This window comes from Sminthopsis crassicaudata, chromosome 2 (genome assembly GCF_048593235.1).
Source record: "Sminthopsis crassicaudata isolate SCR6 chromosome 2, ASM4859323v1, whole genome shotgun sequence".
NCBI classification, from domain to species: Eukaryota; Metazoa; Chordata; class Mammalia; order Dasyuromorphia; family Dasyuridae; genus Sminthopsis; species Sminthopsis crassicaudata.
The window spans coordinates 514,252,686-514,273,999 of NC_133618.1; the positions used below are offsets into that span (position 1 = coordinate 514,252,686).

At 36.6% G+C, this 21,314-nt stretch overlaps 1 protein-coding gene across 1 annotated transcript; it reads left to right on the plus strand.

Annotated features, from left to right (window-relative positions):
- Positions 1–2,300: 2,300 nt before the first annotated feature.
- LOC141557917 (dehydrogenase/reductase SDR family member 2, mitochondrial-like) lies at positions 2,301–13,001 on the plus strand. The gene is made up of 9 exons (XM_074294306.1): positions 2,301–2,510; positions 5,039–5,226; positions 5,367–5,544; positions 5,716–5,817; positions 8,765–8,877; positions 10,173–10,224; positions 11,431–11,565; positions 12,115–12,170; positions 12,528–13,001. The coding sequence occupies exons 2-9, from the start codon at positions 5,087–5,089 to the stop codon at positions 12,637–12,639; spliced, it is 888 nt and encodes a 295-aa protein (XP_074150407.1). The 5' UTR covers positions 2,301–2,510; positions 5,039–5,086; the 3' UTR covers positions 12,640–13,001.
- Positions 13,002–21,314: the final 8,313 nt, after the last annotated feature.

The following is a 21,314-nucleotide window of genomic DNA, read 5'->3' on the forward strand; positions in this document are numbered from 1 at the left end:
ATAATAAACCTCTTTTATCAATCTAGGTTTTCAGGTCTGTAAATTCTTTTACAGGGGACTCTTGCACCACTACTAGACCTCATTTAACTCCTTATCCCTGTGCCTAATCCAAAGGAGTTGCAGGGGAGCTCTATTTGACTTTCTAGACCCAGAACTTATACCTCAATTAAACCCTAATTTCATTTAGGTACCCCCAAATCTAGACCTCATCATCTCTACTTGCAGTGTCTTATTATTATGTTTCCTCTTATTGAGAAATTCAGGTATGTTCTGTTCTGGACCAAGATGAAATAGTGTGGTGGAAATTCTTGCTACACACATTTTAGGAAGAGTACTGAAAGGTTAGATGGCTCAGTGTATAGAGTGCTAAGCCTGAAGTCAGAAAGACATCTTCCTGAATTAAAATTTAGCCTCAGACACTTATTAACTATATTAGCTTTTAACCCGGGTTTCCTCAGTTTCCTCATCTGTAAAATGAACTGGAGAAGGAAATGACAAACCAGTCCGCCATCTTTGCCAGGAAAACCCCAATAATGAGGTCCAGCAAGTCACAATGAGGTACAATAATTCACAAAGTAGGGAGTTGTCTGGAATGAATTCACAGGCTCACACCATCTCCAGAACAAGGGGCAAAGTTTTATTGCAATGACTTAAGGTGGGCAGTATTTCTAATGAACTTGCAATTAACAAGGGGGACGAAAGGAGTTTTCATGGAAAGGAACTGAAACAAGATGTGCTAACTATGCTAATTGTACATATCAGTCTGTAAATCATCTGGTGACTGGTAAATCAACTGTTGGTCTAGCCTTAGAGCTGACATCTATAGCTTAACTTCCAGATTGTATAAAGTAACGGCATGCATCAATACAGGATAGCTCTGTCTGTACAAGACAATTCCACAGGGTCAGCCTGCTCCTATTGGAACCCACTCAGATAGGTTGTTGTCAGGAACATGGTCTTTTGCTACAGTCCATTCATCTCATCAACAAGAGCCTGAAACTTCTGAATAACAACAACAATTGAGAAGTTGGAAAGGAGAGCAACCAGGATGGAGGAGGAAGTGGAGACCATACCAACTGAGCATCACTTGCGAGAACTGCACAGCTTGAGAGGCAAATTCAAGCTCAATATAAAGAAAAACTTAGTATCTATTAGAGTTGTCCACAAATGAAATGGGTGACCATCTAGATGAGAAATCTCATAAATATGATCTGGATGGAAGAGAATTAAATTATAAATCAAAGTTTTTTTGGTGTCAGATCTCTAGGGAAGAGTCTTTATAAATATAATTAGTATAGCCAGGGGTTTATTCAGAGAATAGCCCTGAGATTCATAAGAGTTCATTCAAGAGAAAACCCCTATGGATTGCCACACGTGTGCATACATGTGTTATACATGTATGTATATACACATACATACATGTCCAAGTAGAGGAGAGATAGCCATCTGTTAAGGATATTGGAGAAAGAATTCCTGTTTAAATTTGTGTCCTTTACAATCCAGGCATTCTATGGTTAAAGAGGACCTTAAACTTTTCTAAAGAAGGAGAAATATGTATTCTATAAGAATGAAGCAAGATAAGTATTATCATCATATACTAAGTGACTTCCAAGTTTCTGTTAAGCTCCAAACAAGTCAGTGAGCACTTAGGACGAACCTGCTATAAACCAGGTACCGACTGCTTTTGGGGATGCAAATACAAAGGAAGAAACAATTTCTACTCTCTTGAAGGTTACAATTGAACAAAGAGACAAACAAATACATATATAACTGTAGAAAGAATAAACATAAAGGAAATAAATACAAATGTAGCAATATTAAGGTAGTTCAATACCAACTAGTTAAGGAAGATAGGGACTAGCAGTTCAAGAAAGACTTGAAATGCACCTCGAAAGAAGAAAGGAACTCTATAAGATTGAGATAAGGAGAGAGTTCATTCCATGCAATTGGAATGGCCAGTGAAACAACAGCAAGATATGGGAGAAGGTGGGGTAGGAAAGGAGAAGGAGAGTAGTGAACAAGGAGACTGTAAAGTACAAGTTTGTGATGGACTTTTAAAAAAGGAATTTAATTTTTATCTTGGGGCAATAAGGAATGAAAAAGGACATGACATGACCAGATCTGTATTTAAGAAAAACCAGTTTGCTAACTGTAGGAAAGGTAAGCTGAAGTACAGAGACTTGAAGTAGGGATAGCAATTATTGTATAGATAGTTACCTCAACTGGAATCTCAAGTCTGGTCTGAAGATTAGATAATTTAAAAATTACCTAATAAAAGAGGGGCAAATAACCCAAAAATTTGATGAATCATTGAACAAGACATGGAGGAGGGGACAGGGAACTATAAACAGAGGTGTGTTCTGAGATGAGTGAAAAACAGAAAATTTCAATTTAAAGCCAGAGGAAGTGGTAGAGGGGGGTGTCAGTCAGCCTTGGTACTAATTGCCTGAGAAACTGAGCCTGGAGTCCTGTCCAAACATCAGACAAGGTAGCCAGGATCCATCTTGAAGGTAATTATCTTTATTTCTGGTATTCCTCACCCTAGCAGTTTTTGCTGAAGAGAGTAATCTCACCAATATTTGTCTCCTGTGGAATTGCTCCTTGTTTGCCCTGAAAGGGAAGAGAGCAATGCTGGGAGACACTGTGGTCAACTGGAAGAGTGACGAATTAATTGTGTACAGTTGGGAGGGAAGGGACTAGAACTTTAGCTTTAGCTACACACACACACACACACACACACACACACACACACACACACACACACACACACCCTACATATTACCTTTTGGATGCTTTGTGTTTACCATTAGTTGAAAGAATTTTTGATGTTCATTTTAATTGAATTGTAATTATATAAAAATTTGTGTGGGGAATGTAGTCTGATATAGAAATGGTTTTCCTAGGTTCTACAACTCTCAGGGGATATTCCTGTCCCTAGACTCTCATTCCAAATTCTGATTATGATGACTTTATGTTTAAGCTATAGTTCTAAACACAGGCCATTGGACCACACTTCTTGCCTTCCTGATCTCAGTTAAAGGGTGCTTCAAGAGTACCTTGCCTTACAGTCAAAATTCCATCTTCTATTCTGAAGAGATTTAACCTCTTGCTTCTTGGTCTTCTTACAAATGAGTAATCCTTGGGGATTTAGTCATCATTTCCATTCATCATCTATTAAACTGCACTGTGAGCATCTATCAATAATAAGAATTTTGAAAAGTATTAGAGGTATTACATCAAAGCAAACTCCATGTACCTACAAAATCATTCTTCTTCCCTTCCCTTGAGGTTGGGGCCAACAGAGGGGACCATCTCCCCAAGAGCAAGAATAACAGCATTAAGTGAAAGTAGTGTGGTATACTGGAAAGAATGTTATATTTCAAATCAGAAGATCTGACTTTGAATCCCACTACTGCCAATTACTACTGTGTGGCCTTAGGGTTAGTCATAACCTCTTTGAGGAATTATCCTATGATATATTCTCTTTCAGCCCATTTTGGGGCATTGGGCCAGATTACTCTACATATATCTTTCCCACCTGTAAAACCAGTCTGGGGATGCAACTAGAAAAGAGGATGAAAAGTCTAGAGTGATTCTCAAACTTTTTTAGTCCCAGGACCTGAAAAATTATTGAGGATCTTTCCCCAAAGAGCTTTTTTTTGGGGTGTTGATTACACATATTGATATTTGTTATATTAGGAATTAAAACACCTTAATGTTTTATGAAGATTGTTTTAATCTCGCCGATTCCCTGAAAGGGTTTTATCCACCCCTTCAGGACTCAAGACCACAATCTGAGAATCACTGAGCTAGAGAATGGACTACAATTCTGTTTCATCTTATCAATCTTCATCCTTTCTCTCAATGCATCACAATTCCTGGGAAATGTGATGATGGGAGGGCTCTTTTATTTACTCTTGGAGCAGCCCAAATTCTATAAATTGAATGTAAATTATAATATAATTAATGGGCAAGTAGTATTGTAGGTGGAATGATCACTAGGCTGGTAGGAGATGCAGGTTCTAATTCCATTTTTCCCACCAATTTTCTGTATGACTTTGAGTAAGTAATTTTATTTATTTATTCATTTATTTGGATCTCAGTTTCCTCATCTGTAAAATAAAGTAGATGATGTCTAGGAGTTAGCCCAAGGCAAGATAAGACCCCATGAGCTAAAATTCTACTAGAGGAAATCAATCCAGGATGGATGGGAAACTCTCAAGAATGAAATTCTGTAGTTACAAATAGGAAAGGAATTCAGTGAGGAAGAAAATCAGGAGCTGGCTGAAGGGACAAGTGAATGTGAAGGGAATTCATCAACCATCAGAAAATGGAAAGAAGAATAGTTAAAAGAGGGTGGATGTACCTTAACAGTAAGTTATCTAAAAAAGCATCAAGAATTTTTAGTGCATTATAAATTTAATCCCAGGCAACAGTGTAAAATTAAAGTCAAAAGAGATAAAACTATCCTTAGGCTGCACCAAGACAGGCATTGTGGTCAGGAATATGGGTAGAATAATCCTACTGTTTTCACATAGATTTAGAACTGAAGGGGACCTTTGAGTTCAATTTCCTCATTTTATAAATAAGGAAACTGAGTCTGAGAGGTTAAATGACTTGTCCTGGTTCATCAAACTAATAAGTGTCTGAGGGAAGATTCAAACCTGTTCTTTCTGACTCCAATTCAATATTCTATTCATTATGCTCAGGAATCAAAGGACATGATAAGTCTTCTAACTCTTACTACATATTAACAAATTGTTCTCCTAAGAGACAGCACCAATCCACAACTCTACACTTAGAAAAGAATGCCTACTCTCCCACAGCTCTGTCAACATCATATCTCATTATGCTTACCAACCATTGCCAATTTAATGGGTACTTTGGTTTAAAGAGCTATCTTTATTTCTAAGTCTCTTCTGATTCTTTTTATAATAGAGAAAGAAGAAAAAACTCTATAGTGATTCAAATTGAGTTTCTGCTCTTATCTTCAGGTGTGATTGATTTTTTAAATTTTGTTTTGTTTTGTCCTTCTTAGGCTCTCTTTTTGGAACTGAGTCTATTAGGAAGAAGACTGGTTACTATCATGTTCAGGACAGTGGTACAAACCCAAAGGCACATGTTTCTTCCTGTGGTCCCTTTTTCAGTGAGAATGAGAAGTGCTGAAACAAACAGAAGGGGAATTCTGGCTGATAAAGTGGCTCTGATCACAGGTTCCACAGAAGGGTGAGTAATACTACTGACTGGGGATTCAGATGGCCATGGCTATTCTGAAATTCTCATGTCACAGCTTGTGGTTTTACTCCTGGTCCTTGGAAAGGGAGACCACGGGAATATTTCTCTTTCTTTCCTCCAACTTCTCATAGAATTGGTTTTGCCATCGCACAACGTCTTGCCCGAGATGGGGCCCATGTGGTTGTGAGCAGCCGAAAACAACAGAATGTAGATCATGCAGTTGAAAAACTTCAGAGAGAGGGATTGAGTGCTTCAGGAACTGTGTGCCATGTGGGACATGAAGAAGATTGTAAGAAGCTAGTGTCCATGGTGAGAATACTTGTGGGTAAGAATGTAGGTACTAATGGGTAAGAATATCACCAAGGAGACCATCTTTATAATCTCATATGCAGGTCTCAAAGGGTCAATATCCTCTGAATAGCTTCATTTTTGTCCTTGGTCCACTGAGACTTAACCTCATCTCCTCTGATTTCCTTCTAGGCTTCTGAAAAATATGGGTTTATCAACTTCCTGGTTTGTGTGGCAGGTGTCAACCCTTTGGCTGGGAGCACTCTGGGTGCCAGTGAAAAAATGTGGGACAAGGTAAGACCACACCCAGGATAGATTCTCCAAGAAGAAGGGGAGACTTTGTCTCATATTTTGTGTGCTTTGGCAGCCCATGATAATTAGAATCATAGATTTGGAAGGGAGTAGAGAAGGCAGGAATTTAGAAGTGATCAAATCCAGTCTCTTCATTTTAAAAATGAGGAAACAGTTCTAGAAAAGTCAAATAACTGGCTCAGATGCATGAATAATCCAAAATATAGAATTAAAAGGATGCTTTGTGAGTATTTAGAAAGGGAAGCAGTACTAGGAGATAGAATACTTTCATTAAGAGAATATTATTCTATCTGTTTCTTTGTTTTTGTTTGTTTTTTTTAATGAGGCAGTTGAGATTAAGTGATTTGCCCCCAGTCACACAGCTAAAACTTAAATATCTGAACTTAAATTATGTTAAGTATGTGTAATTTATTTATTTATTATAGCTTTTTATTGACAAAACATATGCATGGGTAATTTTTCAACACTGACCCTTACAAAAACTTCTGTTTCAACTTTTCCCTTCTTCTTTTCCACCTCCTCCCCTAGATGGCAGGTAGTCCCATGCATGTTAAATATGTTAAAGTATATGTTAAATACAATATATGTATACATATTTATACATTTGTTTTGCTACACAAGAAAAATCGGATTTAGAAAGAAGGTAAAAATGACCTGGGAAGAAAAACAAAAATGAAAGCAAACAATAACAGAAAGAGTGGAAATGTTATGTTGTGGTCCACATTCATTTCCCAATGTTCTTTCGCTGGGTGTAGAGGGTTCTGTTTATTACTGATCAATTGGAACTGACTTGGATCCTCTCATTGTTGAAGAGAGCCACTTCCATCAGAATTGATCCTCATATAGTATTGTTGTTGAAGTGTATAATGATCTCCTGGTTCTGCTCATTTCACTTAGCATCAGTTCATGTCAATCTCTCTAAATCTGTATTTATCTTGCTGGTTATTCCTTACAGAACAATAGCATTCCATAAAATTCATATACCACAATTTAATTAACCATTCTACAATTGGTGGGCATCCATTCGATTTCCAGTTTCTGGCCACTACAAAAAGGGCTGCCACAAACATTTTTGCACATGTGGGTCCCTTTCCCTTCTTTAAGATCTCTTTGGGATATAAGCCCAGTAGAAACACTGCTAGATCAAAGGGTATACACAGTTTGATAACTTTTTGAGCATAGTTCCAAATTGTTCTCCAGAATGGTTGGATCCATTCACAATTCCACCAAGAACATATCAGTGTCCCAGTTTCCCCAAATTCCCTCCAACATTGGTCATAATCTTTTCCTATCATCTTAGCCAATCTGAGAGGTGTGTAGTGGTATCTCAGAGTTGTCTTAATTTGCATTTCTCTGATCGATAGTGATTTGGAACACCTTTTCATATGGGTAGAAATAGTTTCAATTTCATCATCTGAAAATTGTCTATTCATATCCTCTGATCATTTATCAATTGGAGAATGGCTTGGATTCTTATAAATTTGAGTCAATTTTCTATATTTTGGAAATGAGGCCTTTATCAGAACCTTTAACTGTAAAGATGTTTTCCCAGTTTATTGCTTCCCTTCTAATCTTGTCTCCATTAGTTTTGTTTGTACAATAGCTTTTTAACTTGATATAATCAAAATTTTCTATTTTGTGATCAATAATAATCTCTAGTTCTTTGGTCACAAATTCCTTCCTCCTCCACAAATCTGAGAGTTATACTATCCTATGTTCTTCTAATTTATTTGTAATCTCATTTTTTATGCCTAGATCATGAACCTATTTTGATCTTATTTTGATGTATGGTGTTAAGTGTGGATCAATGACATAGGAAACTTTTAATAAATTCTGTTGGATTTATTGATAATATTATTATTTTTTATTTTAATAGTTTTTATTTATGCATGGGTATATATGCATGGGTAAATTTTACAACATTGACAATTGCCAAACCTTTTGTTCTAATTTTTCCCCTCCTTCCCCCCACCCCTAGATGGCAGGTTGACCAATACGTGTTAAATATGATCAAGTATAAATTAAATACAATATATGTATACACGACCAAACAGTTGTTTTGCTGTATAAAAAGAATTGGACTTTGAAACAGTGTACAATTAACCTGTGAAGGAAATCCAAAATGCAGGCAGACAAAATTAGAGGGATTGGAAATTCTATGTAGTGGTTCATAGTCATCTCCCAGAGTTGTTTTGCTGGGTGTAGCTGGTTCAGTTCATTACTGCTCTATTGGAAATGATTTGGTTCATCTCATTGTTGAAAATGGCCACATCCATCAGAATTGATCATCATACAGTATTGTTGTTGAAGTATATAATGATCTCCTGGTCCTGCTCATTTCACTCAGCATCAGTTCATGTAAGTCTCTCCAGGCCTTTCTGAAATCATCCTGTTGGTCATTTCTTACAGAGCAATAATATGCTATAACATTCATATACCACAATTTATTCAGCCATTCTCCAATTGATGGTCATCCACATAGTTTCCAGTTTCTGGCCACCACAAAGAGGGCTGCCACAAACATTCCTGCACATACAGGTCCTTTCCCTTCTTTAAGATCTCTTTGGGATACAAACCCAGAAGCAACACTGCTGGATCAAATTAGTTTGATAACTTTTTGAGCATAGTTCCAAATTGTTCTCCAGAATGGCTGGATGTATTCACAGTTCCACCAACAATGGATTGATAATGTTATTACACTGGCTGTTCGTAATTCTCATTTGCTTGGATTTTTGGAAATCATCTGTATTCTCCTTGAGAATGAAATTGAATAAATTAGCAACAAACAATAAATTAATCTGGACCCAAAGTAGAGTCATTAATTACTTCATCTTACCCTAGTCTACTTCTTTATTGGTCCATCCCTGGTGCTCAGGCCAGCTAAGTGGTGGAAAAGCCTCCCTTTGCACTATCCTTTTCATAATTCCAGATAATGGATATTAATGTTAAAGCACCAGCCCGTCTTGTGAAGCTGGCTTTACCATACATGGTGACTCTAGAGGAAAAGGAGGAACAAGGCATTTGGGCAAAAGCAGAGCCCAGGTAAGTGGGGCCTTGGGAAATCAGTTCTCATTGGGAGAGTCAACTGTCCTTCCCAGATTTCTCTGTTTTTACATATCCATTATTTAGCAATTTAGAGAAGAAGAAGGATGATCTTCCCTCAAGTCCTAACCAGAACTCAAATCATCACTACCTTTTCCTTCTAACATGGAACTACTGATCAAAAGACTCTCTGCTTTGACCTCTCTCTTTGGATTAAAAAATCAATGGCTCCACATTTAGAGCAAAAGAAATTACATTAAAGCAGCAAATATTTATGAACCATGCACTCTGTATAAGCATGAGGAGAGGTTCTCAAAGATACAAAAACCAAAAGTTAAATAATTCCTGCATATTCATAAGTAACCACAAAGTATAGATGGTATTACAGAGTAATTTCAAGGCATGAAAGAAAGAATAATAACTGGAGAAGGAGGAATAGAATCAGGAAAGGCTTCCTGTAGGAAGAGCAATCTAAGTCATGCTTTGAAGGAAGTCAAGAATCCTTTTTTAAATGTTCCCTCTCATTCTTTCCATGTATAGAGTTTTGTTATCCTTAATCAAGAATAACTACTCAAACCTAGGCTCTAATGGGGTATTAAGTCATTTCATAAGGGAATGTGCCATGGCTGCCTATCATTATAAGGAGGAACCTGCACATGAGGTCTTGACTTAATTGTAATCATAACCATAGCTAGGAAACAAATAATAATATAGCTGTTCTGACATTAACTTAGTCTATTTAAGTAAACAGCAGTAGATTATATTCTAGCTTGCTTTTTATATTTGCGTCATAACTGTGTTACAATTGGGTTACAAGCTTTTTGAGAAGCAAGTACTGTGTCCTTTCCTATTCTTAGATTTTTTTGTTACTATTTCTTTATTTTCATTATTTATCATGGGTCTTTTATAAGTTCTTAATTACAGAACCAGAGGATTTTAGAGTTGAAAAGTCATTAGTGGTCATAGCATCCAATTCTCCTATTAGATATGAAGAAATTGAGACTAAGAAGCATGAAATATTTTGCCTAAAGTCACATAGATATTAAATAACAAAAGTGGGATTTGGATCCATGTCCTTTGATTCCCAAATAAAAATTCTTTTTATTGCACTTAGCTATTGATTAAGTATATGCAGAAGTATAAAGGGAAGTTTAGATAGCTGTATCCCCAGGATAGAACTTTGATTCCTCCTGTATAAGAAAAAACCCATCCATCCTCCTTCACTCTTTCATTCCTCACCAAGCATCTAATAATCTTACCAAACTTAACTCCCAATATTTTCTCACTCCTTGTAGAGCAAGTGCTGTGGTTTTTGTTTCCTCTATGGTAGCCTATGTTCCTGAGACAGTAAGTGTTGTTCTAATCTTCATTTCTTGGTATGAGGGGTGGTTCATGAGGGAAACTTGACAATTGCATGTACTGGAGCTTGAGAATAAAGGACTTGGGTTATAGGGATGCACCCACCAAGGCTGAAATGGAGAGAAGCCCAAGAACATACCTAGAAATTAAAGACAGAAGTCATCTCCTGTTTCATCTCCCTCCTCTATCAAAACTTCACCTGAGGTTGGTTGTATATAAGAAGAGCCTAATCAAAACAGCCTTCTAGGCTCAACTAATTAAAGTTGACAACAAAGGCCTAGGGTACAAAGAAAGAAATCTCTGTATCACCCACCCCCCATCAAGTGTGCACTTAATTTATTCATTCGACCATTCAAGCTTAAGGAAAAATGGTTAAAATTTACACACACATTACTGTATGGGCTTATAGATACAAAGTCACCAAGTAGCACCATCAGATTGACTTCCTCAAACTATAGTGCCTCAGCAAAGACTTGAATGAGTTTAGCTCTGTCCAGAGTTCTGAATCAAGCCATCAGACTTCCTCTATGTTGGAATCCAGCAAATCAAAAAGTTTGGATGGGGAAATAGGAACATGGAGAGGAAACAGCAATAATGTTTGCAAATGGGGCAGTAAGAATAGGCAGGAAAGGGGAAACAATGGATTTCATTTTTAAACAGTCTCTGGCCTAAGCCCTTGCCTCCTTTTCTTCAATTACAAGTATTTATTTTCTCTCCCTCCCCTCTTCTCCACCCTATCCAATGAACAATAGCAATATCCAAAAGAAGAACCCTTATAACAAATATTTTGTCAGGGTCCTTTCAGCTCTAAATCTCTAATTTCTGTGAAATCTAATCTCAGAGGGATCTTATCTTATTGGGCCACCCATCCATGAGGAAGGGGCCACTAAATGTCTAAACTACTTTTCATTTAAAAGGCATAGCTTGATCCTGTCCCAAAATTCTGCGTCACCATATAAGATACAGTGCACAGGCGGAGCTTGATCATTCCCCTCATTTTAAAGATGAGAACACAGGATGCCTGAGTAGAGAAGCAACTTGTACAAAATCACATGAGTATAAGTAGTGGAGCCAAGATTTGAACCCAGGCTTGATTCTAAATTTAATTCTCTTTACATGACTTTGCCTCTCTTTCATCAGTGGCTTAGTTCATAAATGAAGGTGACAAGAATTTTTGTATATTCCCAATTCTAGTCTCTGGGTTTCTACAATGTCAGTAAGACAGCCCTACTGGGGCTCACCAAAACCTTGTCTTTGGAGCTTGCACCAAAGGGCATCCGAGTGAACTGCCTGGCACCAGGAATAATCAAGACCAACTTCAGCCAAGTAGTAAGTAATGAACTGCTCTCATTACCATTCCTTCTCTGAAGAGATCTGAACAGTTAAGGGCTAGGATCCTCAGACTAGATTCTGCATCTCTGAGAGCTCCAACTGAAAAAGACCCTTCCTTACCTTATGAGATATTTGGGAGCCTCTTCAACCCCTATCTTGTTGTTGTTCTTTTCAGTGAGGCAACATTTCATGCCCATTTTAAGATTTATTATTGTTATGACTTCTTAGATGGGAATTCTTCATGACTTCATGGATGTTCCTGGTGGATCTGCCCCTTCCACCCCGACCTGCCCTGAATCCAGCCGGCTGTCTATTTTGTTGGGATAAGAACAGGAATGTCTATCCTCCAGGATGTCTGGGCATCTGTTTCATACTTTGCATATCTGGTTTCTTAAGAAAAACAACAATATTTTCCTCAGAAATCCCATATAAATTCTGGACCAAAACAAATGATATGGGATTGGGGACAAAGCCACCAAAGCCTTTATCTCAAAGGAAAACTAAGTGAGTAGTACTAAACTTTTGTCTTTCTTCTTTTCCTCTCAGCTCTGGAAGGACAAAAACTTTCTACAGAATTTCATGAAACAACATGAATTGAGAAGGTAATTGTACGGGGACTCATATTCTTTAGAAGAATATTTAGAAAGGAAGTTACTAGGGTTTTTTTTTTTTTGTTTTTTTTTGCAGTTTTCACTTTTTATTCCCCCAATGCTGTTCTGGTAATCCTAGGATCAGCATGGCCCTTGGAAGTTTCTGCAAAATAGTATTAAAACTGTGTAGCCCAGACTCATACTCAGTCTTAGGAGATAACAAGGTCTCCACAGAGGAAAGAAAGGCTTGTAATTTTTTTTTCTGTTTTTCTTCTAAATTTTTTCAGCAGCAGGACCAATGAATTGGGATCAATGAAAGACACAATAATAAACCATAGCCTTCTCCTTTCTTTCTTTTTTCCCCTTTAGGTTGGGGAATCCAGAGGAATGTGCTGGAGTTGTGTCCTTCCTGTGTTCTCCAGACTCCAGTTATATTACAGGAGAAACTATTGTGGTGTCGGGTTTTTCTCCACGACTCTAAGAATGTATGGGCAAAGATCTGAATCTTCCAACCATAGTCCTATGTAATAGTAGGCCATTTTGGGGGAACCAGGAAAATTTCAAGATGTCAAGTCACCAAGTTGGGTTTTTCTTATTTGGGAGCATAAGGGAAAAAGGGAGGGTAGGGAGTACAACTTGTAGAAACTGGGTTATCTTATAGTGAACATGGAATTAGTAGTTCATAAATTAGTAGTAGCAATATAAGAAACTGTATTTCTTGGGTGAATGACTTTGGGCTTTGGATCAGGATATCATAAGTTTAGAACGCAAAGGGAATTAAATGGCCATCTAGTCTATCTGCTCATTTAAAGAATAAATTACATTTTTCCCATTGAATAAAAATTGTTTTTCTCTACCTTTCATCTGCTCCCAACACAACTGAAAACATATAAGCAAACAAACCAACAAACAAAACGCTTGCAATAGCTAGTCAAACGAAACAAATTCTTATATTGACCATGTTATATATCTCATTGAGCACCTTGAGTCTATCACTTCTCTGCCAGGAGATAGAGAACATGCTTCACCACTTAAGTCTTTCAAAATAGTTTTTTAAAGTATCAGTATTGTATAAATTGTTCTCTTCATTCATTTACTTCATTGTATCACTTCATACAAATATTTCCAGGTTTTTCTGAGAATACCCTTTTCATCATTTCTCACAGAAAAATAGTATTAAATTATTATTTGGCATACTATAAATGCCATAATTTGTTTAGCCCTTCACCAATTTATAAACAACCCCTTATTTTTTTAATTCTTTGCTGTTACAAGAAGAACTGCTCTAAATATTTTTGTACAAATGGGCCTTTTTCTTCTCTTTTTGGGGTCTCAGTTTACTAATGATGTTTTTGGTTCAAAGGACACGAAAATCCAGGGATTTTAAGTGACTTACTCAAAGCCACACAATTAATATGAGGGGGGACTTTGAATTTAGGTCTTCTGATGCTAAATTCAGGGTTTTTCCCACGACGCTACACTATTTTTTATACTTAGCTTTATCCCCTTTCTTTGGTTAGATCAGGACTCTACTTTTGCAAGTGAGTTCTCAGATTTAAGAAGTAGATGAACTTTTAAATAAACCACATTAAATAAAACTTTCAAAAGAATGGAAGGAGGAGCAAGAAGTTTCAGGACAAGCTACAGCCTGAACTATGTAGACTGTACCTTAATTTCATCAATAAATGGGATCTCTTCCTCAAAGGGGAAGATTTTATCCTTTTTTAAAAAGCCTAGATCTGCTTGAACACGATAGGTAAGGCCATAGGCTGCTGAATAAAGTTTTTTTCCTCAATAATCAGATTGAAGAGAGTTGGATTGGTAGGGGGCAGTAGGATCTCCTAATTCAAGATGACCACCAGCAAGAGAATGGGACTAAGCCTGGCCTATTTTGCCAGAAGACACAGGATCTGAAGGAGACAATACAGAGTCCAAGTGGGAATGTCAAATGCCTAATCCCTAATTTTAATTGTCTCACATTCAGTTTTAAGTATCAGTTTCCCTGGAAGATTATAGTTCTATTATTTAAAAAGTTTGTTTCTGTTAAATGCTTGCTTAGGAATATTTTGTATTTATTTTTTGTGTAGGAAATAAGTACTTTTTCCATCCCTGATTTACACTGTCCATTAAGTTCTTTTTACTTCCCTCTTGGGGTTATTTTGTTGTTTGTCTTTTATTTTCCAAGAGGATTAATGACATCACAGGAGTATGTTTTGACAGTTGTATGAATTGGATTTAAGAGAGACAGAGTTGCACAAAGATATTCACTTCATACTCTCTTCCTGAGCCATCCAAGTTCAGTGTCAAGACAAAAATTAAGATGACTTTGGGATCTTTGATGCTTGATCAAGCTCCAAGTGCTCCACAGTGCCAGCTTCAGTTGCCTTCATGTCTGTTGGAACAAATTCTGCCCCGTTCTTCTAGACAGTAGTTAGGTAAACACCTTTCTAACCCACTTATCAGTTTGAGTCAATTACCTTCAATCTGGTTCAGTTAATCTGTCAAGAGGATTTTCGTGTGCAAGGTACAGTTTCTTGGAGTCATAAGTGAGAGTTGAGTGAAAGGTAGATCAGGTAGATGAACAGCCCTGAAAAGGGTAAAGCAAGCCCTCACATTAGAGGTGCTAGTCCTCCTTAAAAACCCAAGAGCTGAACAAAAGGTCAAAAATTTCAAGGGAATTAATGACCAAAAAAAAAAAAAAAAAAGGCAAATGAAAGTGGTCTAGCTGTACCAGATGTAAAACTATTATAAAGCAGCGGTCATCAAAATGATTTGGTACTGGCTAAGAAACAAAGTAATTGATAAATGGAATAAATTAGGTTCACAGGAAAAAATAATCAATGACTATAGAAATCTAGTGTTTGACAAACTCAAAGACCCCAGATTTTGGGATAAGAACTCAGTATTTAACAAAAACTGCTGGGAAAATTGGAAGCTAATATGGCAGAAACTGGGCTTTGACCCACACCTAACACAGTATAACAAGATAATGTTGAAATGGGTTCATGATCTAGACATAAAGAATGATATTATAAATTAGAAGAACATAGGAGAAGAACCTCTCAGATCTGTGGAGGAGAAAGGAATTTGTGACCAAAGAAGAACTAGAGATCATTATTGATCACAAATAGATAATTTTGATTAAATTAAGTTTAAAAGTTTTTATACAAACAAAACTAATGCAGACATTAGAAGAGAAACAATAAACTGGGAGAACATTTTTACATTTAAAAATTCTGATAAAGGCCTCATTCAAACCATTCTTCAATTGATAAATGGTCAAAGGATATGAACAGACAATTTTCAGATGGAGAAATTGAAACTATTTCTAGTCATGTGAAAAGGTTCTCCAAATCACTACTGATCAGAAAAATGCAAATTAAGACAACTCTGAAATACTACTACACACCTGTCAGATTGGTTAAGATGACAGTAAAAGATGATGATGAATGTTGGAGGAGATATGGGAAAATTGGGACACTGATGCATTGTATCTTACTGTATACATTATGGAACTGTGAATGGATCCAACCATTCTGGAGAGCAATTTGGAACTATGCTCAAAAAGTTATCAAATTGTGCATACCCTTTGATCGAGCAGTGTTTCTACTGGCCTTATATCCCAAAGAGATCTTAAAAGACAGAAAGAGACCCACATGTGCAAAAAGGTTTGTGGCAGCCCTTTTTGTAGTGGCTAAAAGCTAGAAACTGAATAGATGCTCATCAATTGGAGAATGGCTGAATAAATTATGTTATATGAATGTTATGGAATATTATTGTTCTGTAAGAAATGATCAGCAGGATGATTTCAGAGAGGCTTGGAGAGACTTATATGAATTGATGCTAAGTGAAATGAGCAGAATCAGATCATCATTATAAATAGCAACAACAAGACTATATGACGATCAATTCTGATGGATGTGGCTTTTTTCAACAATTCAAATCAGTTCCAATTGTTCAGTGATGAAGAAAGCCATATATACCCAGAGAGAGGCCTGTGGGAACTGAGTATGGATCACAACAAAGCTTTTCCACTCTTTCTGTTATTGTTTACTTGCATTTTAATTTTCTTCTCCATTTTTTTCTTTTTAGATCCAATTTTTCTTATATAGCAAGATAACTGTATAAATATGCATAAATATATGGATTTAACATATATTTTAACATATTTAACATGTATTGTACTACCTGCCATATAGGGGAGGGGATGGAGAGAAAGAGGGGAAAAATTTGGAACAGTTTTGCAAGGGTCATTGTTTAAAAATTACTCATGCATATATTTTGTAAATAAAAAGCTTTAATAAAAATAAAATGTAATAAAAAACAAAAAAGCCCAAGAGCTAGAGACTAAACTATAGGGAATAAGCTTGTAGTACCAAGTAGAAGTATAATGAGCCAAAGTATTTGAGAAAAGGCAGTGTAATCCCTCATTAGAGGCCAGACTATACAAGACAGAACTCAGTTCAGTCACAAGCTTGGCTGGAGTGCACATGGGCCTTTTAGTTGAGAAGAGAGTGGACATAACACCCCAGCTTCCTAAGGTTAAACTCCTTATTTATTAGATTAATAAAACAAGAAATAAATAATCAAAATAAAGTAATTTTAGTAGGAAAACTGATAAGTCATTAAAAACTTGTCCTGTAAATATGATATCAGGGGCAGATGGATAAATGAATTTTAGCAACTCCTATATTATGTGGACGATTACAAACATAGAGAAATATGGAAAGATATCTGTGTCCTATTGTGTGATAAACATAGTTTTTATCAAGTGAACAAAAAGAAAGGTGAGAAAAAATATAGACTAAAATCATTAATGAATTTTAAGCCCAATATACTAAATAAAAAAACTTGTAGTAAAATAAATAAATAAAAATCCAGTATACTAGAGGCTTTCCTGTTTTCCTCTTGACCTTGAAAGAGTATCATTGGAACAATCTGACATTTCTACCTGTCCCCTTCCCTTCCAGTATGTGATCAGTACACTTTCTCTTCCTATTTTACCATTCATTCATGATGTTTATTCTTATTCTTTGCCATTTTTGTTGTTGATATTGATGTTTTAGCAATAACAACTCTTATGTTAAAATATTTCTTAAAATGCAGAAATAATATTTCCATAATATGACAAAAAGTGACTTCAAAACCATGCTCTAGCATTATGAACAGAGTTATGCTCTAGGCTATCTTACTAGACTATCCTATTCAACAAAAGGGTTGAATACAGGTGTATACTCTTCCCACACTTATGTAACATAGATTTCAAAATCCTAGCAGTTGCAATAAAGCATGGAAAAGAAATTATAGGAATCAAATTAGAAAATAAACTGACTTACTCCTAGATCAGTTTAAGAATGTTTACATGTAATGGGAACCAAGAATAGCACCAAAAAGGTTCTAGCCAAAGGGATTTCCTTAAATGAGCCAGAGAAAACAGAAAATGGAAAGGCAATTAGGTCATCTAAAAACTCAATTCAGAATAATGTAATTTTTGTCAAGCTGATACAAACCTTTCTCTCCTGATCTTTCCACCTAAAGAAGTAATGTCCTTATGTTTGATGAAATTTTAGGAGACAATACAATAAGTGGGTGAGAATCTTGATCATTTTTACAATAGGCTATATGAAATTGTGAAACTATATACAAGGCTAGACCCCTTTAATCCACAAGATGCTCATATGATATGCCCTCATTGATTAAAAACATTCCTACAACTAATAATTCCTAGTTGGTTCCTATGCCTATTGAGAAAGGAGAAAGGGAAAGGAAGAAGGAGTTTGAGAAAAATCAGGGGATATTACATTCCAACCCCAGTTTTTCTCCAAGTGTTCTATTCACTCTCTTTCCCCACCAATTTTATAAAATAAAGTAACAACTGAAGATGAATTTAGAAAGAAATATTTTAACTCAGAAATTCAGCAGTTAAATTATAAATTCTCTTCTTGTTTTTGAGGCTAAAACTTTAATTGGAAAATAACATTGAAAACTAACATTTTGTAAATCCAGGCTTAATTGCATCCCAATTGGATCTCAATATATGAAATTCTTCAGCATATCCATCAGGTTTTTCACCTCTCCTGAGAGATCTTTTAATTTCATATTCTTTCTTTTAGCTTCCAATTGGCCTAATCCTTCCTGGAGAGAGATATTTTAGATTCCACCTCCTTCTTTTCAACTTTGAGCTTTTAAATGTATTCTTGGAGGAATGAAAGCCAAGATTCTGTTTTTGAATGGTTTCTTACTGTCTTCTTAATGGCTTCTAACTGTCACTAATAAAAGGAATCCCATTCAGGGTTTTTGATTGTTGGTTCTGCTTTATCAAGGGCTATCTTAAATAGCTAATTTTATCCTTACTAGAGGACCCTCACTATGGTCAGCAGCTTTCAAGGATCAAATCTTAGAATTTGCAAACTATATTTGAAAACCATTTAACTGGCTGCAGTTCTCTTACGGGATCAGATAAAGTAGATCCTGAATTGTCCATGGATCTTTACCACTATTCTGACTAAAAATATGACAACTGAAAATGACAGGAGCCTGGATTCAAGCAGGATTAGGTACTTGCAAATCCAATGGCATAAGACTTGAGAACTGGGCACAAGGGATCTGTGCTAGTACCAGAGAATTTAGAAGGGCAGTCCCAGGACAATCCTAGACATAATCTCCAATAAATCCAATTACTACCACCATTAATGTTAGCCCTGAAATAAATTAAACTCACAAGTTGAGGAAAAAAGGTGTCTTTAATAGAGATAAAGAGGGTTGAGAGCCTGGGTCCCTCATATAAGAGTACATAGATGTCCCTCAATAAAACTTACAGAAAGGTTTTTATACTTTCAGAAGGAAAAGGTGTATGAGGAAGGAAAGTCATATGAGGAATGAGGTCTGGTCATGAGGCCCCAGCCATACTTGACAATCCAAACAAGAAAACTAATTTCATTCTGGTTGTTTTTATCCTTTATGATCCCCTTTTAATGAAACAAGGTCAACATTATCATTATCAACACACATGATTAAAATTGACTGACTCCCCTTATTGACAACCTGATGAATTTGGATACTAAAGATAATATGCTATAAAAACTCTTCCCCCCTCCAAAAAAATTTGTATAAGTTATCTCACCTCTTCCCTCCACCCCCTAAATTATTTCCTTGATTCTTCATCCTCTATCATCCTCTAAATGTCATTCCATTCTTCACATGGTTTTCCTGAGTTCAGTAGATTCTGCAATCCTCTTCCTAATGGCCCTGATGATTCCAAGTGAAGCTACATTGATTCTAAATCCTCAGTGTCTATGTCCATACTGCCCTTATTTTCATCTCTCTGTTTCCAAAAAATATCAATCTGGTTTCCTTGGGTCACTCCAGCATTCTGGAGACTGAATTTCCTCCATTATCCAGACAACCAATTTCCAAGAAGAGGAAATGTCCTACATTCCCTATGTAGGACAATCAGTGCTTCTGAGCTACTGCATCTACTAGGGCATCTCTGGAGACACATGCTTTTGACCATGTACAGTCCACCCTACAGCTAACCTGTTCTGCTTCAACTTGGAAGCTATTTGCAAGAGAGAGATACTCATGGATTGCTAAGCTCACTTCTATCAGTGGCTTTTCTACACAAGTTTCATTTACATCCAAAGAGGGGGGAGAGGAGATCATAATATCATGACTCTAAAATTGGAAGGTATCTCAAAAGCTATTTAGTCTAATCCCTTCATTTTACAGGTGAGAAAACAGATCCAGGGAGTTTGTGACTTGTCCTAGATTATATAAGGAATACTCATCAGAGGCAAAACTTGAATTTATGTCCTATGATCATATACATGTATTCGTTATCTTCCCCAATAGAACCTAAATCCTGTGTAAATAGGGATTATTTTATTCTTTCTATTTGTGCCCCAGTGTCTGACATATAGTAGGTGCTTAATAAATACTTATTGATTGATTTGTTCTTTTCTACCCTGTTTGATCACTTTTCAGTCTCTTTTTTACTGGATAATATCCCAATGCCTAACTTTGGGCATACCCCAAGGCTCCATACTTTGCCATCTTTTATTTTTCCTATCTTCATTAATTCTCTTGGTGACCTTATCAACTCACATGGATTCAATTATCATCTTTATGTTGATGATTTTCAGGGTTATTTATCTAGCCTGATTTTCTCTTCTAAGCACTAGTTGTAACACATTATAATAATAGCATTTATATGAGCAAAGCACTTTACAAGTATTATTTTATCCCTAAAACAACCATGAAAGGTAGTTATTATTATCCCCATTTCACATATTCAGGGTTTAAATATAATTAGAGCCAGGAACTCTATAACTCAGCTCTTACCTCAGGCAATTTGATTCTATCTAGCTCTGATTCTTACTCCTTAGGATAAATGCCTGTTTTTTCTCTGTCAACTTGTTTTAGGGGAAGGAAGGTTTATACCTGGAATTCATGGGGATAGGGAACTTCCATTATGGAAACTTCCTTGACTAATTAAGTTCAGCTTGTCAATGGTGTATTGTTAGGATTACTAGGTGAGAACTCAGGTTGTCTGGACAGTGACAAGGTGAGAATTCAGGTTGTCTGGACAATTACAAGGTGAGAACTCAGGTTGACTTGACAGTTCTCTGGCTCAGACCTTTGGTTTGGGCCTTTAAAGGGAGTTTACACCTTAGGGATTCTAGGAGGAGCAAGCTCATTGGTTGAAGTGGTTCTTCCCAGAAGCCCTTGCATTATCCCACGCCCATTCTCTGGGAGAATAAAAAGAGGCAACATTGAGCCTGGACAGCAGTTTGGACTGGGGAAGGACAAGAGCTGGAGGAGATTCAGAGCCAGGATTCAGGAAGAAGAAGAGGCTGGCTGGAGGCTCCAGAAGCCTCCCAAGAAACCTGCTCATAGAGGAAAAGATTATACAGAAAAGAAACCTCTGAGAGAAGGATTACAACTGAGAGACGATCAGAACATTACAGTGTATAGTCTTTGCCTGGAGTACAGGAAAGTTGTTGTATGCCTATGCTCATATTATATGTGATAGAAATGGAACTTGAACTCAGATCAGGACAGTAGAAGAACTGGAGAAACTGAGTTAACTCTCACACTCACACAATTCACTCATTCGTTTCCCATCAGAATGGATTACATCAGACTTCATCATCATAT

What these genes read in the sequence shown, in the direction of transcription:
- LOC141557917 (XM_074294306.1), top strand. Translation starts at nt 5,087, where the DNA reads ATGTTCAGGACAGTGGTACAAACCCAAAGGCACATGTTTCTTCCTGTG. An exon ending in GTAAGAAGCTAGTGTCCATG is followed by an intron (nt 5,545 to 5,715) that starts GTGAGAATACTT and finishes ATTTCCTTCTAG; the next exon opens with GCTTCTGAAAAATATGGGTT. An exon ending in AGACCAACTTCAGCCAAGTA is followed by an intron (nt 11,566 to 12,114) that starts GTAAGTAATGAA and finishes TTTTCCTCTCAG; the next exon opens with CTCTGGAAGGACAAAAACTT.